This window comes from Lonchura striata, chromosome 20, assembly GCF_046129695.1.
Source record: "Lonchura striata isolate bLonStr1 chromosome 20, bLonStr1.mat, whole genome shotgun sequence".
NCBI classification, from domain to species: domain Eukaryota; kingdom Metazoa; phylum Chordata; class Aves; order Passeriformes; family Estrildidae; genus Lonchura; species Lonchura striata.
In genome coordinates this window covers 8,690,201-8,711,143 of record NC_134622.1, presented here as the reverse complement: position 1 = coordinate 8,711,143, position 20,943 = coordinate 8,690,201, and the positions used below count along the sequence as shown (strand labels likewise).

The window sequence follows — 20,943 nt, the reverse complement described above, 5'->3', positions numbered from 1 at the left end:
CACAGCTCTGCGGAGCCGTGCCTGACCTGTACTGACTCCAGCCCTGTCCGGCCTCTCACCTCCTGCTGCTGCTGAGCTCAAGCTCCACTCAGCCCGACGGTGCTTTTCACCACAAGTGGCTCGGGAGACTCCTGTGCTCCCAGCAGGGCTGGAGGGCACAAGTTCATGGTTCTGCTGTCACAGGGCAGGATCTGCCAAGCCCTTCCTTGGCAGGGGCTGCAATTTTCCCTCCCCTAACCACAGCTGCTTTTATCTGGCCTGCATCCCCCCCAGCAGGGATTTAAAACCACCTGGCACGCCCTGCTCTGCTCTTGCCCTCCAGCTGGCACCACCACACCCTGGAAACAGCCCCATGGGGCTGCACAGAAGGAATCAGCAACCACAGAGCAGGATGCTGAGCTGGTCCTTGGCCAGTTCAGCCCATTTCCATAGCAAAATGGGTACAGGCTCCCCAGCCTGCCCTGCACCACAGGGTGTGTGCAATCAGACCACAGCCGAGTTCATCCCCTGGAGCCAGCACCAGCCAGGACAGCCACCTCCTCCTGCAGCTCCTGTACCTGCTCCAGGCAGGGAACTGCACTGGCACAGCCCCCGTGCCCAGAGACCTGCGACAACTCTGTGCCTTTCATTCTGTCTGAAACCAGCAGCCAAGCTCTGCGAAATCTGGATTTTTTGGGTGTTGGATCTGGTCCCAACCACTGCTGCTGTTCTGGATAGAGTGTAAAAAAAACAAAAAGGGCCTCTTCCGACCCCTGGTTGTTGTTGCAGAGACTCCACAGTAACCACTGAGACCAGCTGATGTTACAAACTCCTGCAACTCTTTACAGATGTTGTATCTCACTGTTTTCATTGCAAATAACGTGCCTTATGTAAGGACAAAAATATCCCCAGCCAATGAGGCACTCCAGTTTGCACTAACACTGCCCTATTTACTATCAGGAGACCAATAAAGATTTCCTCTCTGAGTCACACCACTGGCTGGCTCTTCCACGTGCCGTTCATTACTGGGTGGGGGTGTTACGTGTGGGGTTACTGCTGCACCCCCACCTCCGGGCAGAAGCAGCACACATGGATTTCCAGAGGTTCCTGCCTGTCCTGAACTCACCCAACTCGCTTCCCAGCCTCCAACTCGCTTCCCAGCCTCTGGCAGCATGGAGCAAAACCAGCAATTCTCCTGGGACTAGGAGAGGGCTGGTGGCAAAGCAGCCAGAGGGAAGCTATTTCCTCGATGCTGGAGGCTGCTGTGTAAATGCAGAGCCAGCAGCCACAGAACTGGCAGCTTGGCTCAGGAACAGCTGCGCCCAGTTATTCCAATGGAAAACCAAAGCGCCTCCTCCTACCCATCTTCATACAGCCGCTTCCACTGCTTAGTGGGAGAGCACAGCAGGGAGGGAGTAAACTCAAAAGAGAAAAGTGAGGGTTTATTACAGATCATACAAGGTCCACATCAGTGCTCTGGGCGTGCTTCCAGCTTGCTGAGCTTCTGCAGGAGGGTGCAGCGCAGCTCCTCGTGCCCCAGGCTGTGGGTGACGGCCTGCAGGAAGTGTCCCTCGTTGGCTCTGCGCAGCGCGGCGCATGGTGACCCGTCAGCCTTGCTGGACACCTCGTACTGCGACAGCACCTCCAGGGCCACCACCAGCAGAGGCTCCTCACAGCCCCCAGCAGGCAGCATGGCAGCCACGTGCAGCAGGTGGCAGAAGAGCTGGATGCAGGTGAAGGACACCTCCTGCGCGCAGGGCTGAGCCGCGGCCGCCGCCGCGGCCTTGAGGGAGGCCAGCAGGTCGGTCAGGCTGGCGCAGTACAGCTGCACCACGTGCAGCCAGGCCTCTGGAGGCAGCCAGCTGGAGCAGCTGGAGCTGCAGAGGAGCTGGAAGCCCCGCAGGAAGAGCACGGAGAGCTGCAGGTGGCAGGCGAAGGGGCGCAGGTTGAGCAGGGGCACGTGCTGCACGTACTCCAGCGTGTAGGGCACGTGCAGCACCTCCTTCTGCAGCAGCTGCTCCACCACGGGCACCAGCCTCCTCCACTCGCCGGGGCTGCACCAAGGCAGCACCTGGATGAGGGCCACCAGGAAGCCTTTGCTGAAGAGATTCACCTCCTCGGGGTTGTCCACGTTGACGCAGAGCAGCGCCAGCATGGAGTCCCTGAGCGCTGGGGACACGCAGCAGCACTCCATCCACGCCAGCAGCCCACTGCCCGGCCCGTAGGCTGGCCAGGACTGGCACGTCCACTCGTCCTCAGGGAGCCTGCAGATCTCGAACAGCGTCGCTGGGACCTCGTTCTTGAAGTGATCCCCATAAAGCTTCTTCAGACGGAGCCCCACGGTCCAGTCCAGGGATGCCACCTTCCTGTGGAGCCAGGCCAGCGACTGCACCCACAGCTCCGAGGAGGGGACGGTCTCTGGTCCCACCAGCTCGCACAGCTGGCACAGGATGCTCAGAATCAGGTCTTTGGTCTCCAGGGAAGGGAAGAGCTGCTCCCTAGGCCGATGCCAGTACTTGGTGTAACCATCCAGAAGTTTGCAGAGGCTAAGGAGAAGTGGGAATGGGTGGCAGGACTCAATCCAGTGCTCTTCTGAGCAGGATGGTATTCCCAAAACCTTACTGAGGATCTGCAGGCTCAGCTCAATCTGAGCAGAGTCTGACTTTAAACAGGGAAGGACAAAGGCTTCGGTCACTTCTGCAGGTGACACAAGTGGGGTGGCTGAGCCTGGCTGCATGAGAAAGGCCAGGAACTGAAGGAATTGCTCCTCTTCCCTCGCCGTGGAAAGCTTCCCCCACACTGCCTCCTCCAGGCACCTCACCACCAGGCTGCGTGGCTTGCCTGCACCCTCGTGGCTCTCCAGGAAGCTCAGTGCTGGGAAGGAGCAGAGGATTTGGGCGAGGAACTGGTGCGCCCCGAGGTTGACCACAGCAAGATGACAAACCTGCTTCACTGTGGCCTCGGGGGACAGCAGTGTCAGCCTGGCCACAGAAGCCACAGCCCTGGCCAGGCCTTCATCAGACACACTCTCTGTGATCTGGTTCAAAGTCACATTCAGGTCCTCCTGGAAGCCCTCCCTGACAACCTGCACGTTCTGGGACAGACCTGGGCCGCCCCAGGACGCCAGGACAGCTGAGATCACTTTGTTTTTGTCACTCAATGAAAGCTCAGTGTAGCACTCCACGATGGCTTTGGTCACTTGCATCTGCAGCTCTTGGGCCTCCTGGTCATGGTGGGAAGTAGCAAAGTTCACCAGCGTCTCCAGCAGTTTCAAAACTAGCTCAGGAGTCTGGAACAGAGCTTTATTCTTCACCAGGCACTCGACCCAGGCCTTTGAAAAAGCCCAGGTCTTTTCAGATGCAAAAACAGAGCAGGTTTCCCCATGGCGGTCCAGCCTCTGTGCAATGATTGCCATGGCAACTGAAGACACAAGGCTGGTGTCCAAACCCTTCAGGACTGCACCGGTGTCCCTGAGCAAGTCCTTGATGAGCTGTGTCACCTCTGACACCACCCATGTCCCGCCATCCCCCAGGTCTCTGGTCTCCAAGAGGAAATCCAGGTTCTTCCCAAGGCTGCTCAGAGCGTCCAGGAGCCGGTAGCTCTCAAAGCAAAGCCCCTCACACCCCCTCAGAGTGTCCTGCAGCTCCTCTCCCCAGGCCTGCAGCAAGCTGCAGAGCAAGCCTAAGCCATCGAAGAGCTCCTCACGAGAGGGTTTGGTCAGGCACAGGAGGCTCAGGCTCCTCTCTGCCTCCCTCACCTTCTCTCCCAGCTCGCAGGGGTGGTACTGGCTGTCAGCATCACTGCTCCAGAGACTGACCACGGCGCCGAGCTTGGCCAGGTGCTCCGCGATGGGCAGGGGGCTGTGCCCCGGCCCCAGCACCGAGGAGAGGCACAGCAGCTCCGCCAGGTTGGCCAGGGCGTAGCACCTCAGGCGGGGCTGGGCGATGCTGCCTCGGATCAGCTTTAACCCCTCCAGCAGCACCGCGGGCAGCCCGGCGGTGGCCGCGGCGCTCCCAGGGTCACCCTTGAACCTCTTTGGGGGCTGCAGACCATCCTCGGGGGGGGACTCCCCGCCGTGCTGGTGGATGAGAGCGCCGAACGCCGACACCGTGGCATCCTCCTGCCCCGCCCTGTGCTTCAGCACCTCCCACCACACGTCCAGGAAGAAGCTGACGTCCGACAAGGAGGTCTCGCTGGAGATGTACCGCACCAAGCTCTGCAGCTGTGCCCGGCACACGGCCGGCGGCAGCGCCAGCAGCAGCTGCACCCAGAGCCGCGGCTCGCCCAGCGCCTTCACCAGCTCGAAGAGCGCGGCGGGGCTGACATCGGGGATCATCGCGCCCACCGAGAAGAACCCGTCATCCCTCCAGCCCCACTCCAGCGCCGGCAGCAGGATCTTGGCCCACACGATGGCCACGGCCTCCTTCTTCCACCGGCGGCGCGGCGCGGGGCAGCGCTCGGCGATCTCGCGCAGCGCGTCGGCGATGGGCAGCCCCGCGCGGGGCCAGTCGGCCTTGCGCAGCTCCCGCAGCGGCCGCGGCTGCAGCAGGCGGGCGGCCAGCAGGAAGCCGCCGTGCAGGATCGCCGTCTCCTCGCCCACGGCCCAGGGCCCGCCCGCCGCCATGGCGGGCCCGCGCTCCGCCGCCGCCATGGCGCCCGCGCGGTGACGTCACGCCCGCGCTGCGCTGACGTAACGCCGTCCGCCCCCGCCCCGCCGCGCGCTCGCAGCGGCCCCTGGCGGCGCGGAGGTGTGCTGCTTAATTAATTAATGAAATCATTAATTAAATCATTAATGAAAAATTAACGAATTCATTAATGAAATCATTAATGAATTGATTAATGAATTCATGGACTAATATAATTAATGAAAACATTAGTGAATTAATTAATGAATGAATTCATGGACTAATATAATTAATGAAAAAATTAATAAATGAATTCATGGACTAATTCATTGCCATGCTCCACTATCAATGTGTTTAATCATACAAATAGGATTCCAAACCGCCATTAAAATGGAATTCAAAAAGCTGACTGAAAAAAAAAAAAAACAAATCGCAGTGAGGAGTTTTTCCTGCTCCACCTCAGAAGTGCCAACGCTGCCCGATCGATCGTCTCTATCAAACTCGTTTCGCGATGAAAACCTGATTTAAAGGATTTTATTTAAGGTTTTCATCAAGGAAACGATGGTCAGGCAGCATACGTGGCACAAGCAATGATGGGAATGACTCCCTGTATTCCCAGCAAAAGCAGAGCAACTTCACTCCAACACAAAAAACCCTGAATTGTTATTTCCAAAGGCAGCTTCTCACCAACAGCTAAGTGAAAAACTTATTTCAAGCTGCCCCCTGGCACCTCAGCAGACAGTGCAGCTCCAAACCCCAAAGCACAGCCTCAGTTCCCTGCTGGAACGTGGAAATCTCCTGGAGAAAGACTGGAAACCCAGCAACAGCAGGATCCCAGTGAGAAACACACCACGGGCTGAACATTTCCCCTTGGAAGCTGGGGAAACTCCTTGGAATAACAAGGACTGGAGTATTCACGCAGCTTGGCAAGATCATTTCTTTGTTCCCAATAAAGGGATGCACCCCACACCTCCCTGGAGAGGGGGAGTAGCCACAGCTGCCTCCAAATCTCCTCTCTAGCCTGCAAATGAAGGACAGCTAAAGCAAAGTAATCAGGAAATTAATTAATCAGAAAATAACCTATCCACCTTTCCTTGAAGCATAACAACACAGAAATGTGATTCTCTCTTGACTGATGGTCCCTGTTTTGAAGCCAAGGGCTCAGCTGCTCCTTTGCTGCATGGCCCCCGTTTTTTTGGATGGATGAGATGTGAAAGGGACAGAGCAGCAGGCCAGAGACATCAGCTTAAATCAACCCAAAAAAACCCACCACAGGAAATCCCAGCACCTTCTGATTAGGAAGGCAGCACTTTAACCAGGATTGGCACTTTCTTGGAAGAACTCCAAGGCACAGAATAGCAGCACAGGCCATTCCTCCAGCTAAGCTGAAACCTTCTTCATGTTGTGCTCAGCAAACCACTTGTCACTGTTGTCTGCAGCCATGGCCTGCACAAAGACAAGTGGGAACATGGTCAGAACAGGAGGAAAGCTCTCTGGAGAGATAAATCATTTTTTAGCTACTAGTAAGGAGAACTGACACTGAAAACCAACTTTCTCTGCCACAGCAAACAACGAGACCATGCCCCAAGAGTGATGCTGGACAACTCCACCCAGGGCACCAAGTGAGATTTAAAAACTGATTTATTTTCCTTACCAACCCTGGGTGATTTGCTTCCAGGAAAAACTCAGCATGGAATGAAAATTGGATTTTACAGGTATCTCTAATCAGGAAGAAAATGAATGTGCAGCCACTTACATCATCCAACAGCTTGTCACCATTAGGGTCCACCTGGGACAGCTCTCTGAATGCTTCATCCCCCACAAAACAGATTTCGTGGCCATCCTGAAAGGAGGCAGCTCAGTTATAACTAATGGCAAGGAGGAACTGAAACCAAATTTAACCACTTTTAAAACTTTTCAGTTTTACTCACAGGATCAGCCAGAATCACCACCTGCACCGTGGCTTTGCCAGGCGTGTCCAAGCTGACCAGGGGCGTCAAGATTTTCTGATTCTCCTTTTTCATCAGGGCTTCAATGCTTGGCAGCTGGAAACAGAAAGCAAACCCAAATCACCTCGCTGCCAAAGAGATAAACTATCTGCTCAGGGTTTTGTTAACACCAAAACAACCTTCCCCAGCTGGGGGGAGGGAAATGGGGCTGTTACCTCTTCCTTGGCACAGGAGAAGGCGATGCGGCCGAACGCTGTCCCGTGGTCCACTGCTCCTCCAACAGCCTTCAGCTCCAGCTTGCACTGGGACAGGGAAAAACCCAGCCTGGCTTGCAGGGACACTGCTCCAGGCTGCAGCTGATTCCAAAATCCCCCATCCACGCCTTTCCCAACAAGCCACAGCAAACCACAGCTTTGCTTTTTTATTTTTAAAAGCGCAGCTGGGTGTATACAGCGTCAATTAAAACACTCATCATTAAGGGCACAGTTGCTCTAATTAAGAGCTTTTTTCCTGAAATTGGTGATTTTTCCAAGGACTGACCTGGTTATCAGCGTAGCCCAGCAAAGCCCTTTGTTTCTCCTCATCCTTCTCATAGATTTTCATCCCAAGCAAACCAGACCAGTAGCTCACAGACTTCTGCAGGTTTGAGACACCCAGGGTTACCTTCCACACGGGATCTTGAGGATTGCAATAATTTCACATTAGCTACAAACATATTATAGCTTTAAATCCACAGTTAATGTCATTAGTATTCTTGAGAAGTAACAGAGAAATTATAAAAAAAGTGTACTGTTCTACAAAATGCCATCAAAATAAACACACTCTGATACCCCACTGTTAAACCTCTGCTGAACACCAGCAGGGGTATTTCACCTTGCTTGGGCTGTTCTTTGTCTTCCAGGTAGAATTTGTATCCTCCTGGGGCTTCAGCTTCAAAGACACCAGAGGTGACTTCTTTGAGGGGCCACCCCATCTTCTTGGCATTGCTCACAGCCTGGCTGGACACCAGAGTGATGCCCTAGAGAGGACACAACACAATCCATGGGGTGGAGGCAGAGACAGAACCTCCTTCCACACAGGAAACACGAGATCTCCATCTGCTGCCAGCCACTAAATCACAAAAATTATCAAAATAATAAATATAAGAGTGTTTTCCTGCAGCAAGTTCCTCCTGTTGGATCTGGCAGCAAACACCAGCTGTCCCACACAGCAGAGGGAGAGCTCCAGAAATGTTTCCTGGACCTCTAAGTGAGCACAAATCTGCTCTGGATTCTGCTCTTCCAACTCAGAGACAACCATAAAAGCAACGATTATGTGGTTAAGGGACCCAACAGCATAAAAATAAGCAGCTGTGACAAATGAGCTCCTAATTATCAAGGTAAATCAGCTTATCATGAGTGGAACTCACCAGGAAGTCGTTGCCCAGGCGATATTCTCCAATGCCATAATTGTAAGTCAGCTCTGCCACAAAGTGATTGTCCTCTGGTCCGTAACCCACCATGGTCTTGCTCCATTTTCCATCATAAGGGCTGGAATATCCATATTATCCATATTTTAATGTCATTAGCATTGAAATGAACCACCAAGAACTGCGAGTATTTGTGTTTCAAGGAGGAGTTGTGTTTCTAGAGTGAAATCGTGGCAGATTTGACCCCGGGCTCTCTTCATATGATAAAAGCAATTCTACCTCATTAACAGCTGGTGCTTTAAGAGCACAGGCTGCTCATTAGCTGCAATTACATAATCACTTCCTTATTGCTAAGTAGGAAAGGGCACCAAACTGTAAGATTCCTTCCACTTCACAATGAAATGCATTCCTCTTTCTTCTTCTTTTAATTTCTTTTTCTTTAGCCTTGGGCTACCAGGAGGGATTTTTAACTCAAGAACCTTGATAGTGCCACGATTATCTAAACAATCAGTGGAACTGGAGTCCTGATAAGCTGAGAAATTCCTGATAAGCTGAGAAATAATTAAGTATCAACCTAGAGGCGTGGTATTTCTGTGCAATATAAACACCACACCTACACAGAGTGGGGGGCTGCAGGTTCCAAGGGAAGCAATTTAATAAGAAACAACCCAAACTTTATTTTACTGTGAACAACAGCTGCACCGGGCACTCACCCGTTGCAGGTGGCCTTGCAGCCCTCCTCGAACTCCTCGTGCCGCAGCACCTGCAGAGCCAGGAGGTGCCCTGGCTTGGGAGGGGATCCCCTGGAGCATCCCCTCGATCCAAGCCGGAACTCCTTCCCCAGGCCCGGGGAAGCGGGTGGGAACAGGGCCAGCGCGGGCAGGAAACGGCTCCTGTCCCATTCCCAACCCCATTCCCATCCCATCCCCATCCCATTTCCCATCCCGTCCCCGTCCCATCCCCATCCCCATCACATTCCCAACCTCATCTTCATTCCCATTCCCATTCCATCCCCATTCCCATCTCATTCCCATCCCCATCCCATTCTCATCCCCACTGCCATCTCATTTCCCATCCCATCCCCATCACATTCCCATCCTCATTCCCATTCCATCCCCATCCCCATTCCCGTCCCCATCTCCATTCTCACTCCCATCCCAATTCCCATTACCATCCCAATTCCCATCCTCATCCCCATCCCAATTCCCATCCTCATCCCCATCCCATTCCCACCCCCATTGCCATTCCTGTCCCTGTCCCCATTCCATCCCAATTCCCATCCCCATCCCCACCCCCTTCCCCATTCCCATTTCCCATCCCCACCCCTTCCCCATTCCCATTTCCATCCCCACCCCCTTCCCCATTCCCATTTCCCATCCCCCTTCCCCATCCCCACCCCCTTCCCCATTCCCATGTCCCATCCCCATTCCCATTTCTCATCCCCACCCCTTCCCCATTCCCATTTCCCATCCTCATTTCCCACCCCCATCCCCATTCCCATTTCCCATTCCCATTTCCCATCCCCACCCCCTTCCCCATCCCCACCCCTTCCCCATTCCCATTTCCCATCCTCATTTCCCATCCCCATTCCCATTTCCCATCCCCACCCCTTCCCCATTCCCATTTCCCATCCTCATTTCCCATCCCCATTCCCATTTCCCATCCCCAGGGCCGCGCCCCGGCCCCACGGCAGCCGCGGCCCCGCCCGCTCCCGGCCACCACCCGCCGAGCCCCCCTCCGCCGGTGCTCACGGCCATGCCCAGCAGCTCCCGGTAGAACCGCGCCGTGCGGGCCCGGTCTCCCACTTTGAAGACGAAGTGCAGCGCCCTGCGGGCGGCCATGGCGGCGGCCGTGACGTCAGGCGGGGCGTGCCGTGACGTCAGGCGGGGCGTACCGTGACGTCACGGGGCGGGGCCATGGCGGCGCTGGGCCGCGCCGGGCGGGCGCTGCTGTGGCGGCGGGCCGAGCCGGGCGGGCGGCGCGGGGTGCGGGCGCTGCGGCGGAGCCCCGTGAGGGTGCTGCAGCCGCGGAGCCCCGCGGAGCGCCCGCGGAGCCCCGTGCGGGAGCCGCCGCCGCCGCGGAGCCCCGCGGAGCCGCCGCCGCCCGCCGCGGAGCGCAGCGCGGCCGCGCCGGGGCCGCGGTACGAGAAGGCGGCGGCCGGGGACCGCAGGCTGGGGTGAGCGCGGGGAGCGGGGCCCGGCCGCGCCGCCCCGCCGCACGGGAGGGAGGGAGGGAGGGAGGGAGAGCGACACACGCCGCGCTGGAGGAACCGGGAGGGCTTCATAGAACCGGGGAGGGGTTGGTTCTTTAATCTCCATTCGCTCTCGAGGGGAGATTAAAGCCCGGCACGTTCCACCCGTACCATGGACAGGGGTATATTCCGCCAGACCAGGTTGCCCAAGCATCATCCAGCCTGGCCTTGGGATCCAGGGGCAGCCACAGCTGCTCTGCCAGGGCAGGCGCCAGGGCCTCAGCACCCTCCCAGGGAGGAAGTCCTTCCCAATATCCCATCTAATCCTGCCCTCTGGCAGTTTAAAGCCACTCCCCATCATCCTGGCACTCCAGGTCCTTGTGGAAGCCCTTCCCCAGCTCTCTTTCAGGTGCTCTGATCCCACCCCAGGGCCACCTCGCCCAGCCTTTCCTCCTAGGACAGGTGCTCCATCCCTCAGATCACCTTTGTGACCACCCGGAGAAGCTCTCAGGGGCTGGTGAAGGTTTTCTGAAGGTGCTGTGAGCATCACGGCCATGTTCTCTGAATAATTTCTCCACAGAAAAGTGGTGACTATCGCCAAGTCAAAGAAGTTCCGAGATAATCACGGGAAGGTTCTGCTGGAGGGGCACAGGCTGATCAAGGATGCACTGGAGGCAGGGGCTGTGCCACAGACTCTCTTCTTCAGCACTGTGGGGCACCTGAAGCTGCTGCCTGAGGCAGAGATAAAACGAGCCAGCTTGGTTAAGGTGAAATTTGAAGACATTAAGACATGGTCTGACCTCGTGACTCCTCAGGGGCTTCTTGGTAAGTTGCCTCGAAAACAGTTGCAACACTGCCCAAAGGGAAAGTTTTCATATTTAGGGTAATGACTCTCTTAATAATCTTTCCTTCGACATAGCACTGATGGAAAATAAGTTTTCCTTGCCAAGTGACAAACTCTGCTCACACTTCCTTTAGGTGGTGCTTTTCCTAACACTTCCTCTGGCACATCTTAAGTGAAATCTGGGCCAGCTCTTTCAGAGCAGGCCTCTCCTGGGGGTGGGTCAGTGAAAAACCTGTCACACTTCATTTCCGCAGGCATTTTTTCCAAGCCTGACCCTGCCAAGATGTCCTACCCTGCAGCTCAGCTCGCCAACTCCCTGCCACTGCTCCTCATCTGCGACAACATCCGAGATCCAGGAAACCTGGGGACTATTCTGAGATCTGCAGCAGGAGCAGGCTGTGAGAAAGTGCTGCTCACCAAAGGTAAGAGAAAAGTTTGAGTAGCCTGGGGGTAAAGAGGTGCTTGAGGATGTTCCCCAGAGTTCCTAAGGAGTGTCTGGCTTGGTTGGCTGTGGCTGTGAATCCCACCTCTGTGGGGACCCCTGTGCTGTCATGGTTTCTCCCCGTTCCTTCCCAGGCTGTGTGGATCCCTGGGAGCCAAAGGTGCTCCGTGCAGGCATGGGGGCTCATTTCCGTGTGCCCATCATCGCCAACCTGGACTGGGAATCTGTTCCCACCAACCTCCCTGCTGGCATCCAGGTCTGCGTGGCCGACAACAATGACCCCGACGCTCCAGCCGGGAGCACGTCCGTGCCCAGAGGGGCTGGCAGGGCTGGCTCTGCTCCTTCCAGCCCAAAAGCTCCTGTGAAATCCAGCCCCAGGGCTGCTCCCGAGCACGAGGATGAGGAGGCAGCAGCAATGCCAGAGCTGGCTGCACAGCATTACTACGAGGACTGGGCCCGGGCGCCGGTGGCCGTGGTGGTCGGAGGGGAGACCCACGGCCTGAGCCCGGCCGCGCTTGGGCTGGCAGCCAGCACGGGGGGGAAGAGGCTGCTCATCCCCGTGGTGCCAGGCGTGGACAGCCTGAACTCTGCCATCGCTGCTGGCATCGTGCTCTTCGAGGGCAGGAGGCAGCTGCTGTGGAGGCACAAGCAGGAGGATGGCAGGCAGAAGTTGCCTGTGCCAGGCTGAACTGTTTGGGTGCTGAAGGAGCACCTCTTGCCTTCGGTTCTTTGAGGGTTAATAAAAGAGCAGCTCGGGCTGTTTGGTTTGTAGTAAATGAGTGTTTAAGGCTGGAGAGTGCTGGGATGAGTGTGTGGCCACACGGTGATGCTAGAGAGGAGGAAAAGGCCGGGGAGCAGCCCTGGCCTCTCCTCAGCCGCTTCCCCCCTGCTCCAGCCCTTTCATCCAGGAGATCCATGGAGACCTCAGATCCCTGTGTGTGCTGGCCCAGCCAGGCTGCTGCTGACAGCGTGTGTCCCTCCCAGCCTGGCTGTGGTTTTGGGTCACAAACACCAGATTGATGCTACCTGAGTGGGTCCTGCCTGTGCTTACCCAAATCCTGTGCTCCAGCAATCCCTCCAACCCTGCCATGGCCAGGCTGGCTGGCGTGTCCGAGCTGCAGCACTCCTGATCACGGGCTGCTCCTGGAGCTGCTCTCCTGCCAGTTCATCACTGCTGAACTCGGGAACCCCCAAAACGTGCAAAACACAGGCTGGGTTTGCACAGGCCGAGCTGGCGGCCGTTCCCAGCTCCTGGCGGGGTGGGAAGCTGCAGCAGGATAAAAGCAGAGGCCATAATCCTGCCATGGCTGACTAATGAGCTGAAAGGGAGAAGCAGTGGCTTGCACAACACCAGCTATTCAGGCTGGGAACGCCCCAGTGGCTGCCAAAGGGCTCCCTCCCTCCTGGGGAGCTCCGAGCAATGCAGGCACAGCCAGGGCTGTGTCAGCCCAGGGGGAACACACAGAAAAAATCCCAGGAGCCACCTATCCATGGGGTCAGGCTGTGGGCTCCTCTTCCCCTACACAGGTTTCCTCCCCCACAGCAGGACGCAGCAATGGAGGTCATTGTAACAGTTTTATTACAAAGTTCCAATCACCATGTACAGTTTTTACAATGTCACTTTTCAAGGGCTCGGCTGCGCTGCTTGGGTTAGGGGGGGAAAGTTTTTTTCTTAGGGTTTGGGAGGGTTTTTTTTTTTTGTTTGTTTGTTTGTTTTTTAAAGAACAGCACCGTTAACGTTGAGTTTGGGACACACCTACGAAAAACAGCTCAGTCAACTAACACAGAGGGGAGAGAGGACAATTCATACCAGAGAGAAGGACGAGAGGGGACAGGGGGAGCACAAGGAAGAGACGAGAGGGGAGGGCAGCCCGGTGGTGATCCTCCTCCTGGCTCAGAGTGGGAGGGACAGGGAATACCCACCCATGGCAGGGGGATGGACCCTGACACAACAGCCAGCGCTGCCTAAGGCTGTCGGTGCTTGGATGGGGGGTGGAAAACCCACAAGGTCTCACCCCCAGGAGGAAGAGCTTGGCTGTGCCGTGGTCTTTCAGAGGTTGTCAGCAGTTAAGACTTTGTCTTGGCCTTGTCAGGGCACTTTTGTGGGAGAGAAAGAACTGGCCAGGGGCAATGGGGACAGTTTCCTTATTGCTTCCTGGAAGTCATTTAGTCAGCAGGGGTGGTGAGGAAGGAAAGAAGGAGGGGAGGAGAAAGCAAAGAGCCCCAAGGAAGCCCACCCACTGCCTGATGCATACGTTGGGAAGAACACCATGCAAAAAGATTTGCCTGCTAGCTAGTGCCGTGTATAAAATAACGATACGGTAACAGTTCTGGCCTGGTTATTAGAGGTTATTATATCACCATGAAGCACAAGCGAAGTCTCCAAACGCCAACAACTCCCTGCTGAAAGTGCATCTCAAGGAGTTTGCTTAGGAGGAGGATTCACTGCGTAAAACAAGGCACCACAAGAAGGTTGGATACTGGGTCGGGCGTGAGGACACGCTGGAGAATCCACAAGCGGCGGAAGAGAGACCTAGTTTTAAATAACGTCTGTTGGCACAGGGGCCCCTTAGATGGGCTCGGGTTTTAGCTTGTCTGCTAGAAAGTCGCTGACAAAGGCTTCCACGATTTCGGGCGTGATCTCCTCCACATCCATCACGTACTTGGCCCGGGCTGACATGTCCAGGATGGTGAGCAGGGGTGCAGCCTCGGGCAGGTTGGTGTAATCCCGCAGGGAGTCGGTCATGTCGTCCTGGAGGCCAAAAGGAGAAGGACAGAGGAGTCAACAGCAGAGCCAGGAGACCAGGAGCAGCTTGCTGCTGCCACAGTCTATCCCAAGAGGCTGCGCCTTGCAGCAGCACCACAGTACCACCAGCATAGCAGGCAACGTCCATCTCGGTGCCTGCTCTGCTCATGGTTCATGTCACAACCAGATGGGGTTGGTTTATCCCAGGCTGGAATGGGACATCCACTCCTCCAACCCAGAGGCGCTGCTTCCAGACCGACCTGCTGCCCCAGCCACCCCAGAGCCTCTGGGACATCCACAGCTCAAGGAAACTGGTGACAAGTGCTGAACGTGGGGACTGCCAGCCCTCTGCCAGCACAGCCACTGCTTGGTGAGCTCACCGCTCACCAAGGGCGGATACCAAAGGGACCCAAGCGCACACCCAGAACAAAGCAAAGAACAGGAACGGGATGAAGACTTGTGCTTTGAGCCAACGATGAGACCCCACCAGCAGGTCCCAGTGAGTGGGCACCCACAGGAGCAGCATGCTGCTTGCAGGGGGAGAGAGCTGCCCTCCCCTCGCCCCGGCACAGGCAACGATCCATCCTTCTGAAGGCTGCGGGATGCAAAGAGGCGGCAGCGGCGCGATTCCTCGCCGAGCCCACGCAGCGGGGCGTTCCTGCGCGCCCCTTCCGAGGGGCAGGAATGGAATCCACCCACCTGGTTGGCGGCCGGGGCTCTGCAGCGCGTGGCGCCAGCGCCGGGGAGCTCCACTCGCGCCTCCCCTTCCTTTGCAGGGGTTTCTGGCGCAGCTGGACCACGTGGCTGGAAGGGCCAGCAGGGCCGGGCTCGTCGCCTCGGCCGCCCCCCACCCAGGTGTCGGGGCGCCTCGTCCTTCATTGACAAAGGCAGCGAGGGATATTTTTAATCAATGCAAAATCGGTGCTGGGAGAGCAATGGGAGGCGCCTGCTCCGGCCACGGCCGGGCTGCTTTGTGCGTGGGGGCCAGCGGAGCCCCGGGGCCAGCGCTCCCGGCTATTGAGGTGACGGATGAATGGGATGTGCCGGACGCTCCCCATTCTTCGGGCCGGCCGCCGCAGGGCCGTCGGGAGCTGCATGAATAGCAGCAATGTTTCAGCTACAGCCGGCGAGCGGGAGGAAAACGCTTGGCAGGCTCTGGGGGAGGGGGGGAAGGTCCCAGACCCTCCCAAAATAGCCCTTTCCAACAAGGGACTTATTCAAGGGTGCGGGGCTGAGCTGGGATGCTCAGAGACCTATTACGGTGCTGGGAGAGGGAGCGGCTGCACAGAGGGGGCTGTGGGAGGTGGCAGTGGGGGCCTGGCTGGCTGGGGGGGCCCGGGGGTGGCAGTGGGGACCCTTTTGTCGCAGGGCGGCTCCGGAGGGCTCCGCGCATGGAGCACTGCGGCGGTGACGTGGGCGTGCAGGGACGGAGCAGGCGCAGCGGCTGCCACCTGCCCAGGCCCTGAGAATGATGTGGGAGGGGAAATGCAGGCCTGGGGGTGCTGGGAGGTTTTTTGACACAAAACCTTAGTTTGCCAGACTGCAGCGGGACAAAGTGTCTGTGCAGCGGAAAGGGAGGCCAGAAGTCCTCCAGTTTTCCCATTTCCATTCTCTCCAGCAGATCTTTGACTTGGAGCGCTGCACATGCCTCAAATGACATCTCAGCCAAGAAAAACATGGTCAGCTAAGGGCAACAGCTGAAATTTCACTGGCTGGGCCAGGCTGAATCTCAAACCCTGCTCTTCTTCCCCTGCCCATCCACTTTTCTGCCTGCAGGGTTGAGCAGGCAGCAGCCCACTCCCTCCCACCTCCCACTGCCCCGCTCTGCCTGTCCCTCTCCTACCTTCAGGAGCATCTCTGAGCAAACCCTTTGCTAGAAGTAATATCTGGCAAGGAGAGCACAGACTGAGCCAGGCCTCAAGTCTGGCTTTGCTCTGTGCTGCCTGGCAGCTGCAGTAGCTCCGTGCCTCAGTTTACCCCCTGAAAACAGCAACAGCAGTACCCAACTCAGCTCAGTCCCCATACCCAGCAGGACACAGCCCTGTGCTCTCCTCTCACTTACCTCACCCGCCACGAAGAAGAGCAGCGGTGCCTCCTCCTCTTTGGCTTTGTACTTGGCTATGATTTTTTCAGCTATGGGCTGGATCAGTTGTTTTGCCGCCTCCGACTCCCCATCATCCTCTGAATCTGCAGGGCACGGGGTTGTGGAGACAAAACAGAAGAGAGGCAAGGCAAAAAAAAGAAGTTAGGATCAAAGGATGCAAACGGGCTGGGCGCTGGCAGCTCTGTCCCACAGCACCTCCGTGCAGGAAGCAGGAGCCCGGATGCGCCGCACGGACTTCAAAGGCACACACAGCTCTGGAGCAATCAGGGAGCAGTGAAATGCACTACAGGGAAACACCCAACAGGAGAGCAGTTCCTGCTCCCCAAATACTCCACTCCTTGCTCCCTGGTGCTGTGTAGGGACAAACAGGCACACAAAAAGCTGCTCTGTGGTTTGAGCATGTTTTGAAGAGCAAACCAAGGTGCTGATGTGAGGCTGCTGCCACCCCTGCCCGCCACGCACCATCCCTGTGCCTGGGGATGGCTGAGCTGCAGCTTTACTGCTCCAGCCTCAGAGCTCTGAAGGCAGCTTTGATTTGACAGAGGTAGGGCAGAAAGAGATGGCAGCATCAATCAAACGCCAGCCACCACTGAAGTTCAAATAGTGAGCTGGAAAGAGGAGAGTCTGCATCCTTGGGAAGCATGGAGATTAAAAGATTCCAATTCAGGGAACACTTTTAGGCACTAAAGGAAGAAGGCAGAAGAGAGCCTTTTGTTCCCCCTCATGGTCTCTGATGTAACCACCACAACAGGTCCAGCCCCCAGCTGGGACAAGCCGTGCCCATGCCAGGGAAACTCTCTGTCCTTGCTTCACACAGCCCTGTCCTCCTCTCTGGCTTCTCCAAGCAAAGCAGGAGATTCCAGAGATGCTGCACACTGGATTTCAGGGTCTGTCCTGTGTGCAGGGCAGTGATAAATACAGCAAGTTGTGGGGTGTCTGCAGGGATTGCTCTTCCTACACACATCAGCTGCTGGCGGCGCTCCAGGCAGCCCTGCACACTCTGGCTAACCCAGCCCTAACCCCTCTGGGGAAGGAGGTACATCAGTCAGGATTTATTCAGCACCAGCACTTCTCCTGGGGGTGTTGCTGCCTGTGCAATGGAGGCACTGGTCTGCTGGGGGGGTCTCCCAGCAGGACAGAGCTGGCCAGGAGCCCCCCCCCCCCATTCCCAGTGCCTGCCTTGCTGCAGCACCAGCTGTATCTCTGCCCCAGCACATCACTGGTGGGTTTCATCAAGACCATCCACCCCCAAAAGCATGGAGCAAGAGCCCCAGCTGTTCCCCTGATGAGCTGTTTGCAGCAAGGTGATAGAAAAAGTTTGCTCAGAGCAAGATAAAAATAAGTCTTTCCAGAGGCCTGCAGCGCCAGCCCCAATCCATCAGGCTTGGCGTGGCCAGCCGGTCCTTCCCACGTGAGGAGAGGATTTTTGGCTCTGTGCTCACATCCCCTGCTGGGCTCTGCTGAATAAATAACCAGGGTCAAAAGGAAATCTGAAAGGGAAGAAGGAAAGGAGCGAGGGCCATGTTATCAGCCTGCAGAGGAGTGTGTGCTGCTCACAAAGGGCACATGAGGAAGCGGGACACAAGCCCTGCCCTGGGCCGGGCACAACACCAACAAGGCAAGGGGGGCTTCTTCAGCACACCCCTAAACTCCACACAGCACACAGGGGACAGCTGCACCCCCTCAGGAGCCCAGGACCCCTCAGTTCCCTGCCTGGGATGCTGTGTGCACACTTGGGCTGCCCACCCAGGGCTCAGCCTGCAGCACAGCTCATCCCAGCCATGCCCTTTCCTGAGTTATTGTGTCCATTGCTGGCAGGGAAGCAATGAAGAATGAGCCATCTGTAGCTCTAGGCTTGTTTCTAACTGCAGGGAAGCTTCATGTGTGGGTTAGCAGGGAAAGGACAGGAACTTTGGGAAAAAACCTTGCCCTGTCCTGCAGCCAGGGGAATTGGGGAAATCAAGGACCAGCAGAGCACGAAAGGCTGCTCTGACTGTCACGGCCCTGTGAGCTGTGGTTTCAAGCACAGATCTATAATCCCTTGCACAAACACTTCCTCTGACTCCTCTGTAACATCACTTGTGCCTGAAGTCCCTGCTCCAGAAAGGCTTTTCCCATCTCCACCACCACCAGCTGTGACAGTGTATTTCTCACCCTCCCAACACCTCATCAGCATTCCCAGCCACAGCCACCACCACACCTTTGTTATGACAGCTCCTCTGCGCTGCCAGTCGCTGCTCCACCACATCCCAGGGGGGTGTGTGGGAGCTGCAGGAGCCCCGTGGCAGCCTCTGGCAAACCCCTGTGAGCTGCTGTGGCACAGGACAGGGGCTAAGGGGCTTCCACAGCAAGCTCTCCTCTCCCCTCACTGGCCTTTCTGTGAGCACACAGTGATGGAAAATGGAAATGGATGTCACATCCCTTCCCAGGGACCTCGTCATCACCAGAGGCAGGTTCCCAGCCCCGTGGCCAGCTCGAGCCAAGCTGGCAGGCTGCCTAGCCCCCTTTTCCAGCATGGGCTCTGCTGGCAGAGCAGGGATGCTCCATCCATACCTACAAAGAGAACGAGGCAGGGGCCCTCATTGAGCTGCACGGCGTTGGAGTCGGTCAGCTCCAGCACGGGCTTGGGGTGCCAGGGGAACTCGCGGCACTCGATGTCGTTCAGCACCTCCACCCGGCCCTGCCGGGTGATCACCTCTCCCTTGGCGTCCAGCACGATCAGAGTCGGGATGCCTGTGGTGGAAAAAAACAGGGAGGAAGATCAGTGAACTGGCCAGCGACAGGGTGTGGGAGAAAGGCCTTTTCCTATGGCCTCTGGCTCTGGCAGGAGCCCAGGCAGCCTCCTGCTTCTGCGGGAGATCAAGCTCCCTGGATCCTGTTTCTGTCCTAGCAGAGCCCTGTGATTCCAGGAGCCCGAGCAGGAAGCTGAGACAGCTCTGGCATTGCCTGCCTCTCCCTGCCCAGCTGCAGGCAGGGATTGCTGCTGTCTGGTGCCCACGGGTGCAAATCCCTCTGTACCACCCGAGGACCCTCCCTCTTGCACCACCATCCCAGTGCCCAGATGTGGCTGCCTCTGGAAGAGCCCAATTCCCAGGAACTCACAAGGCCTGCAGACAGCAGCGGTCAGGAAGCAGGGTGTGTTCCTTCCCAGAAGAACACCAGGTATTTTTGCCCCACAGCCCTCCAGCACTAATGGCCCAGCCATTTCCACAGCACATCCCTCTGGAGACTAATAAAACTGTGCAGGAATGTCCAGGTCTACAGGATCCTGGCAGGATGTGGCTCAGGGGATAGCCAGTGATGGTCTGGCTCTTGGGAAAAAGCAACATTTTACCCTGAGCTATGGAGCTGAAAAGTTTAGTCGTAAAGGAGAAGCTGAACAGAGTTGCAGCAGAGGCACAGCACAAGCCACCAAATCAAATGTCACTGGGAGTGGGGCAGGTTGGACACCAGCTGGTGACCATCCCATCTGATAAAGCACCGACTTTCCGGCCACAAAACAGCCACGGGTGGGTCAGCAGGAGCAGCTGACGATGGTGACTTCATCTGGAAAGCACACCACTCCTCTGTCATCAGGGAGACAAAGAAACATCCCACAAGGAAGGAAGGGGGGACAGTGGGATCAGGCCCCAGGGGACAAACACAGTGACCAGTGTTAGTGCCAAGTGCTGCCATTGCTTGGCCCTGCTCCCTCTGCAGCATCTCCTTCACTCAGCAACACCCCGGGCAAGCTGAGGCAACTCAAACACTCCTGCCCTTCATACCAAGGTTCATTTTAAAGCTCATTCCTCAGGAATACCCTGCAGAGCCCCTCCTGCGCAGGGGGCACGCAGCGTGTGTGCCCCTGCCAGGCTGCTGGCGCTGTGTTTGTCCAACAGTGGGTTACTCAAAGCCCTCTGAACTGGAGGCGTTTCTCTAGGAAATACTCGGCCATCTGTGTGTCCCAGCCTGCCTGCAGCTCCAGGCCAGCGGCTGCATTCCCATCATTCCAGCCCGGCGCATTCCTGCCTGCGCTGGGGCTGGTGCTAAGCAGCAGTGCAGGAACCCGCCCAATGGCTGAGCTTGCAGATCCTTAGGGTACGCCAAGAAAACCATTTTGTATCACAAAAAGGCTCATTCATTACCTGCTGGTAATTCAGTGTAGCCCCAGGGCAGGGATGGGTTAAACAGACTGGAAGGAATTGGGAAATCTCAGGCTGGCCCTGCCCTTAGAGGCACAAAGTGCTACTGACACCAGGAGAGCGCAGGATTGGGATCTTGATCCTTTTAGGATTGCCAACCCCACCCCAAACGCCTGCTTTTCCATCCGTTATACAGCAGGGACAGGCTGCTCAGGTCATGGTCAGCCTGAGCAGCACTCCCAGGCAGAGGTTTCAAATAAGCTTTGCTGATCTGGGAAAATTAGGGGCCCAATTTAGACACAGATCGCTGTGATTCTGCAGCTATCAAGGATTTCATCCACTATTCAAAGCATTCCTTTACACTTCGCTTAATTTGCATATGCAGATAACCCGACCCCCTCCCCAGTACCCAGCCAACTACAAATAGAAAATAGAATCAGAAAACAATGGTTTTTAAGATAATTCACATCCCCATCTTCTCAGGTGACCTTTGTGACTACTTCCCTAAAAGACACACCCTGTTTTCAGGGGACA

At 56.5% G+C, this 20,943-nt stretch overlaps 4 protein-coding genes across 4 annotated transcripts in view; 1 reads left to right on the top strand and 3 right to left on the bottom strand.

The window, feature by feature from the left end:
• Positions 1-1,386: 1,386 nt before the first annotated feature.
• Positions 1,387-4,630, bottom strand: GEMIN4 (gem nuclear organelle associated protein 4). Its single transcript, XM_021524967.2, has one exon. The coding sequence runs from the start codon at positions 4,628-4,630 to the stop codon at positions 1,448-1,450; it is 3,183 nt and encodes a 1,060-aa protein (XP_021380642.2). The 3' UTR covers positions 1,387-1,447.
• Positions 4,631-4,933: 303 nt separating this feature from the next.
• GLOD4 (glyoxalase domain containing 4) lies at positions 4,934-9,844 on the bottom strand. Its single transcript, XM_021524984.3, has 9 exons — positions 9,713-9,844; positions 8,675-8,724; positions 7,962-8,082; positions 7,427-7,571; positions 7,094-7,230; positions 6,769-6,855; positions 6,536-6,649; positions 6,361-6,447; positions 4,934-6,050 (listed from the first exon to the last, which is right to left on the bottom strand). Exons 1-9 carry the CDS (start codon positions 9,800-9,802, stop codon positions 5,985-5,987), a joined length of 897 nt encoding a protein of 298 aa, XP_021380659.1. The 5' UTR covers positions 9,803-9,844; the 3' UTR covers positions 4,934-5,984.
• A 1,031-nt stretch (positions 9,845-10,875) lies between these two features.
• MRM3 (mitochondrial rRNA methyltransferase 3) lies at positions 10,876-12,214 on the top strand. Its single transcript, XM_031506486.2, has 3 exons — positions 10,876-10,977; positions 11,251-11,418; positions 11,573-12,214. Exons 2-3 carry the CDS (start codon positions 11,280-11,282, stop codon positions 12,124-12,126), a joined length of 693 nt encoding a protein of 230 aa, XP_031362346.2. The 5' UTR covers positions 10,876-10,977; positions 11,251-11,279; the 3' UTR covers positions 12,127-12,214.
• Positions 12,215-12,994: 780 nt separating this feature from the next.
• Positions 12,995-20,943, bottom strand: part of NXN (nucleoredoxin) — a 47,458-nt gene continuing 39,509 nt past the window's right edge. The window contains exons 6-8 of the mRNA XM_021524904.2: positions 18,842-19,021; positions 16,247-16,371; positions 12,995-14,190 (exon numbers count right to left, since the gene is read on the bottom strand). Coding sequence (XP_021380579.2) covers positions 14,008-14,190; positions 16,247-16,371; positions 18,842-19,021 — 488 coding nt within the window. The 3' untranslated portion in view covers positions 12,995-14,007. The remainder of the gene's footprint in view (positions 14,191-16,246; positions 16,372-18,841; positions 19,022-20,943) is intronic.

Bases quoted from the DNA above. Each gene is read 5' to 3' on its own strand.
- GEMIN4 (XM_021524967.2), bottom strand. From the start codon at position 4,630: ATGGCGGCGGCGGAGCGCGGGCCCGCCATGGCGGCGGGCGGGCCCTGG.
- GLOD4 (XM_021524984.3), bottom strand. From the start codon at position 9,802: ATGGCCGCCCGCAGGGCGCTGCACTTCGTCTTCAAAGTGGGAGACCGG. The intron at 7,231-7,426 runs GTGAAATACCCC...GCAATCCTCAAG, and splicing joins CAAAGAACAGCCCAAGCAAG to ATCCCGTGTGGAAGGTAACC. The intron at 6,448-6,535 runs GTGAGTAAAACT...GCCTCCTTTCAG, and splicing joins TGGTGATTCTGGCTGATCCT to GATGGCCACGAAATCTGTTT.
- MRM3 (XM_031506486.2), top strand. From the start codon at position 11,280: ATGTCCTACCCTGCAGCTCAGCTCGCCAACTCCCTGCCACTGCTCCTC. The intron at 11,419-11,572 runs GTAAGAGAAAAG...GTTCCTTCCCAG, and splicing joins GAAAGTGCTGCTCACCAAAG to GCTGTGTGGATCCCTGGGAG.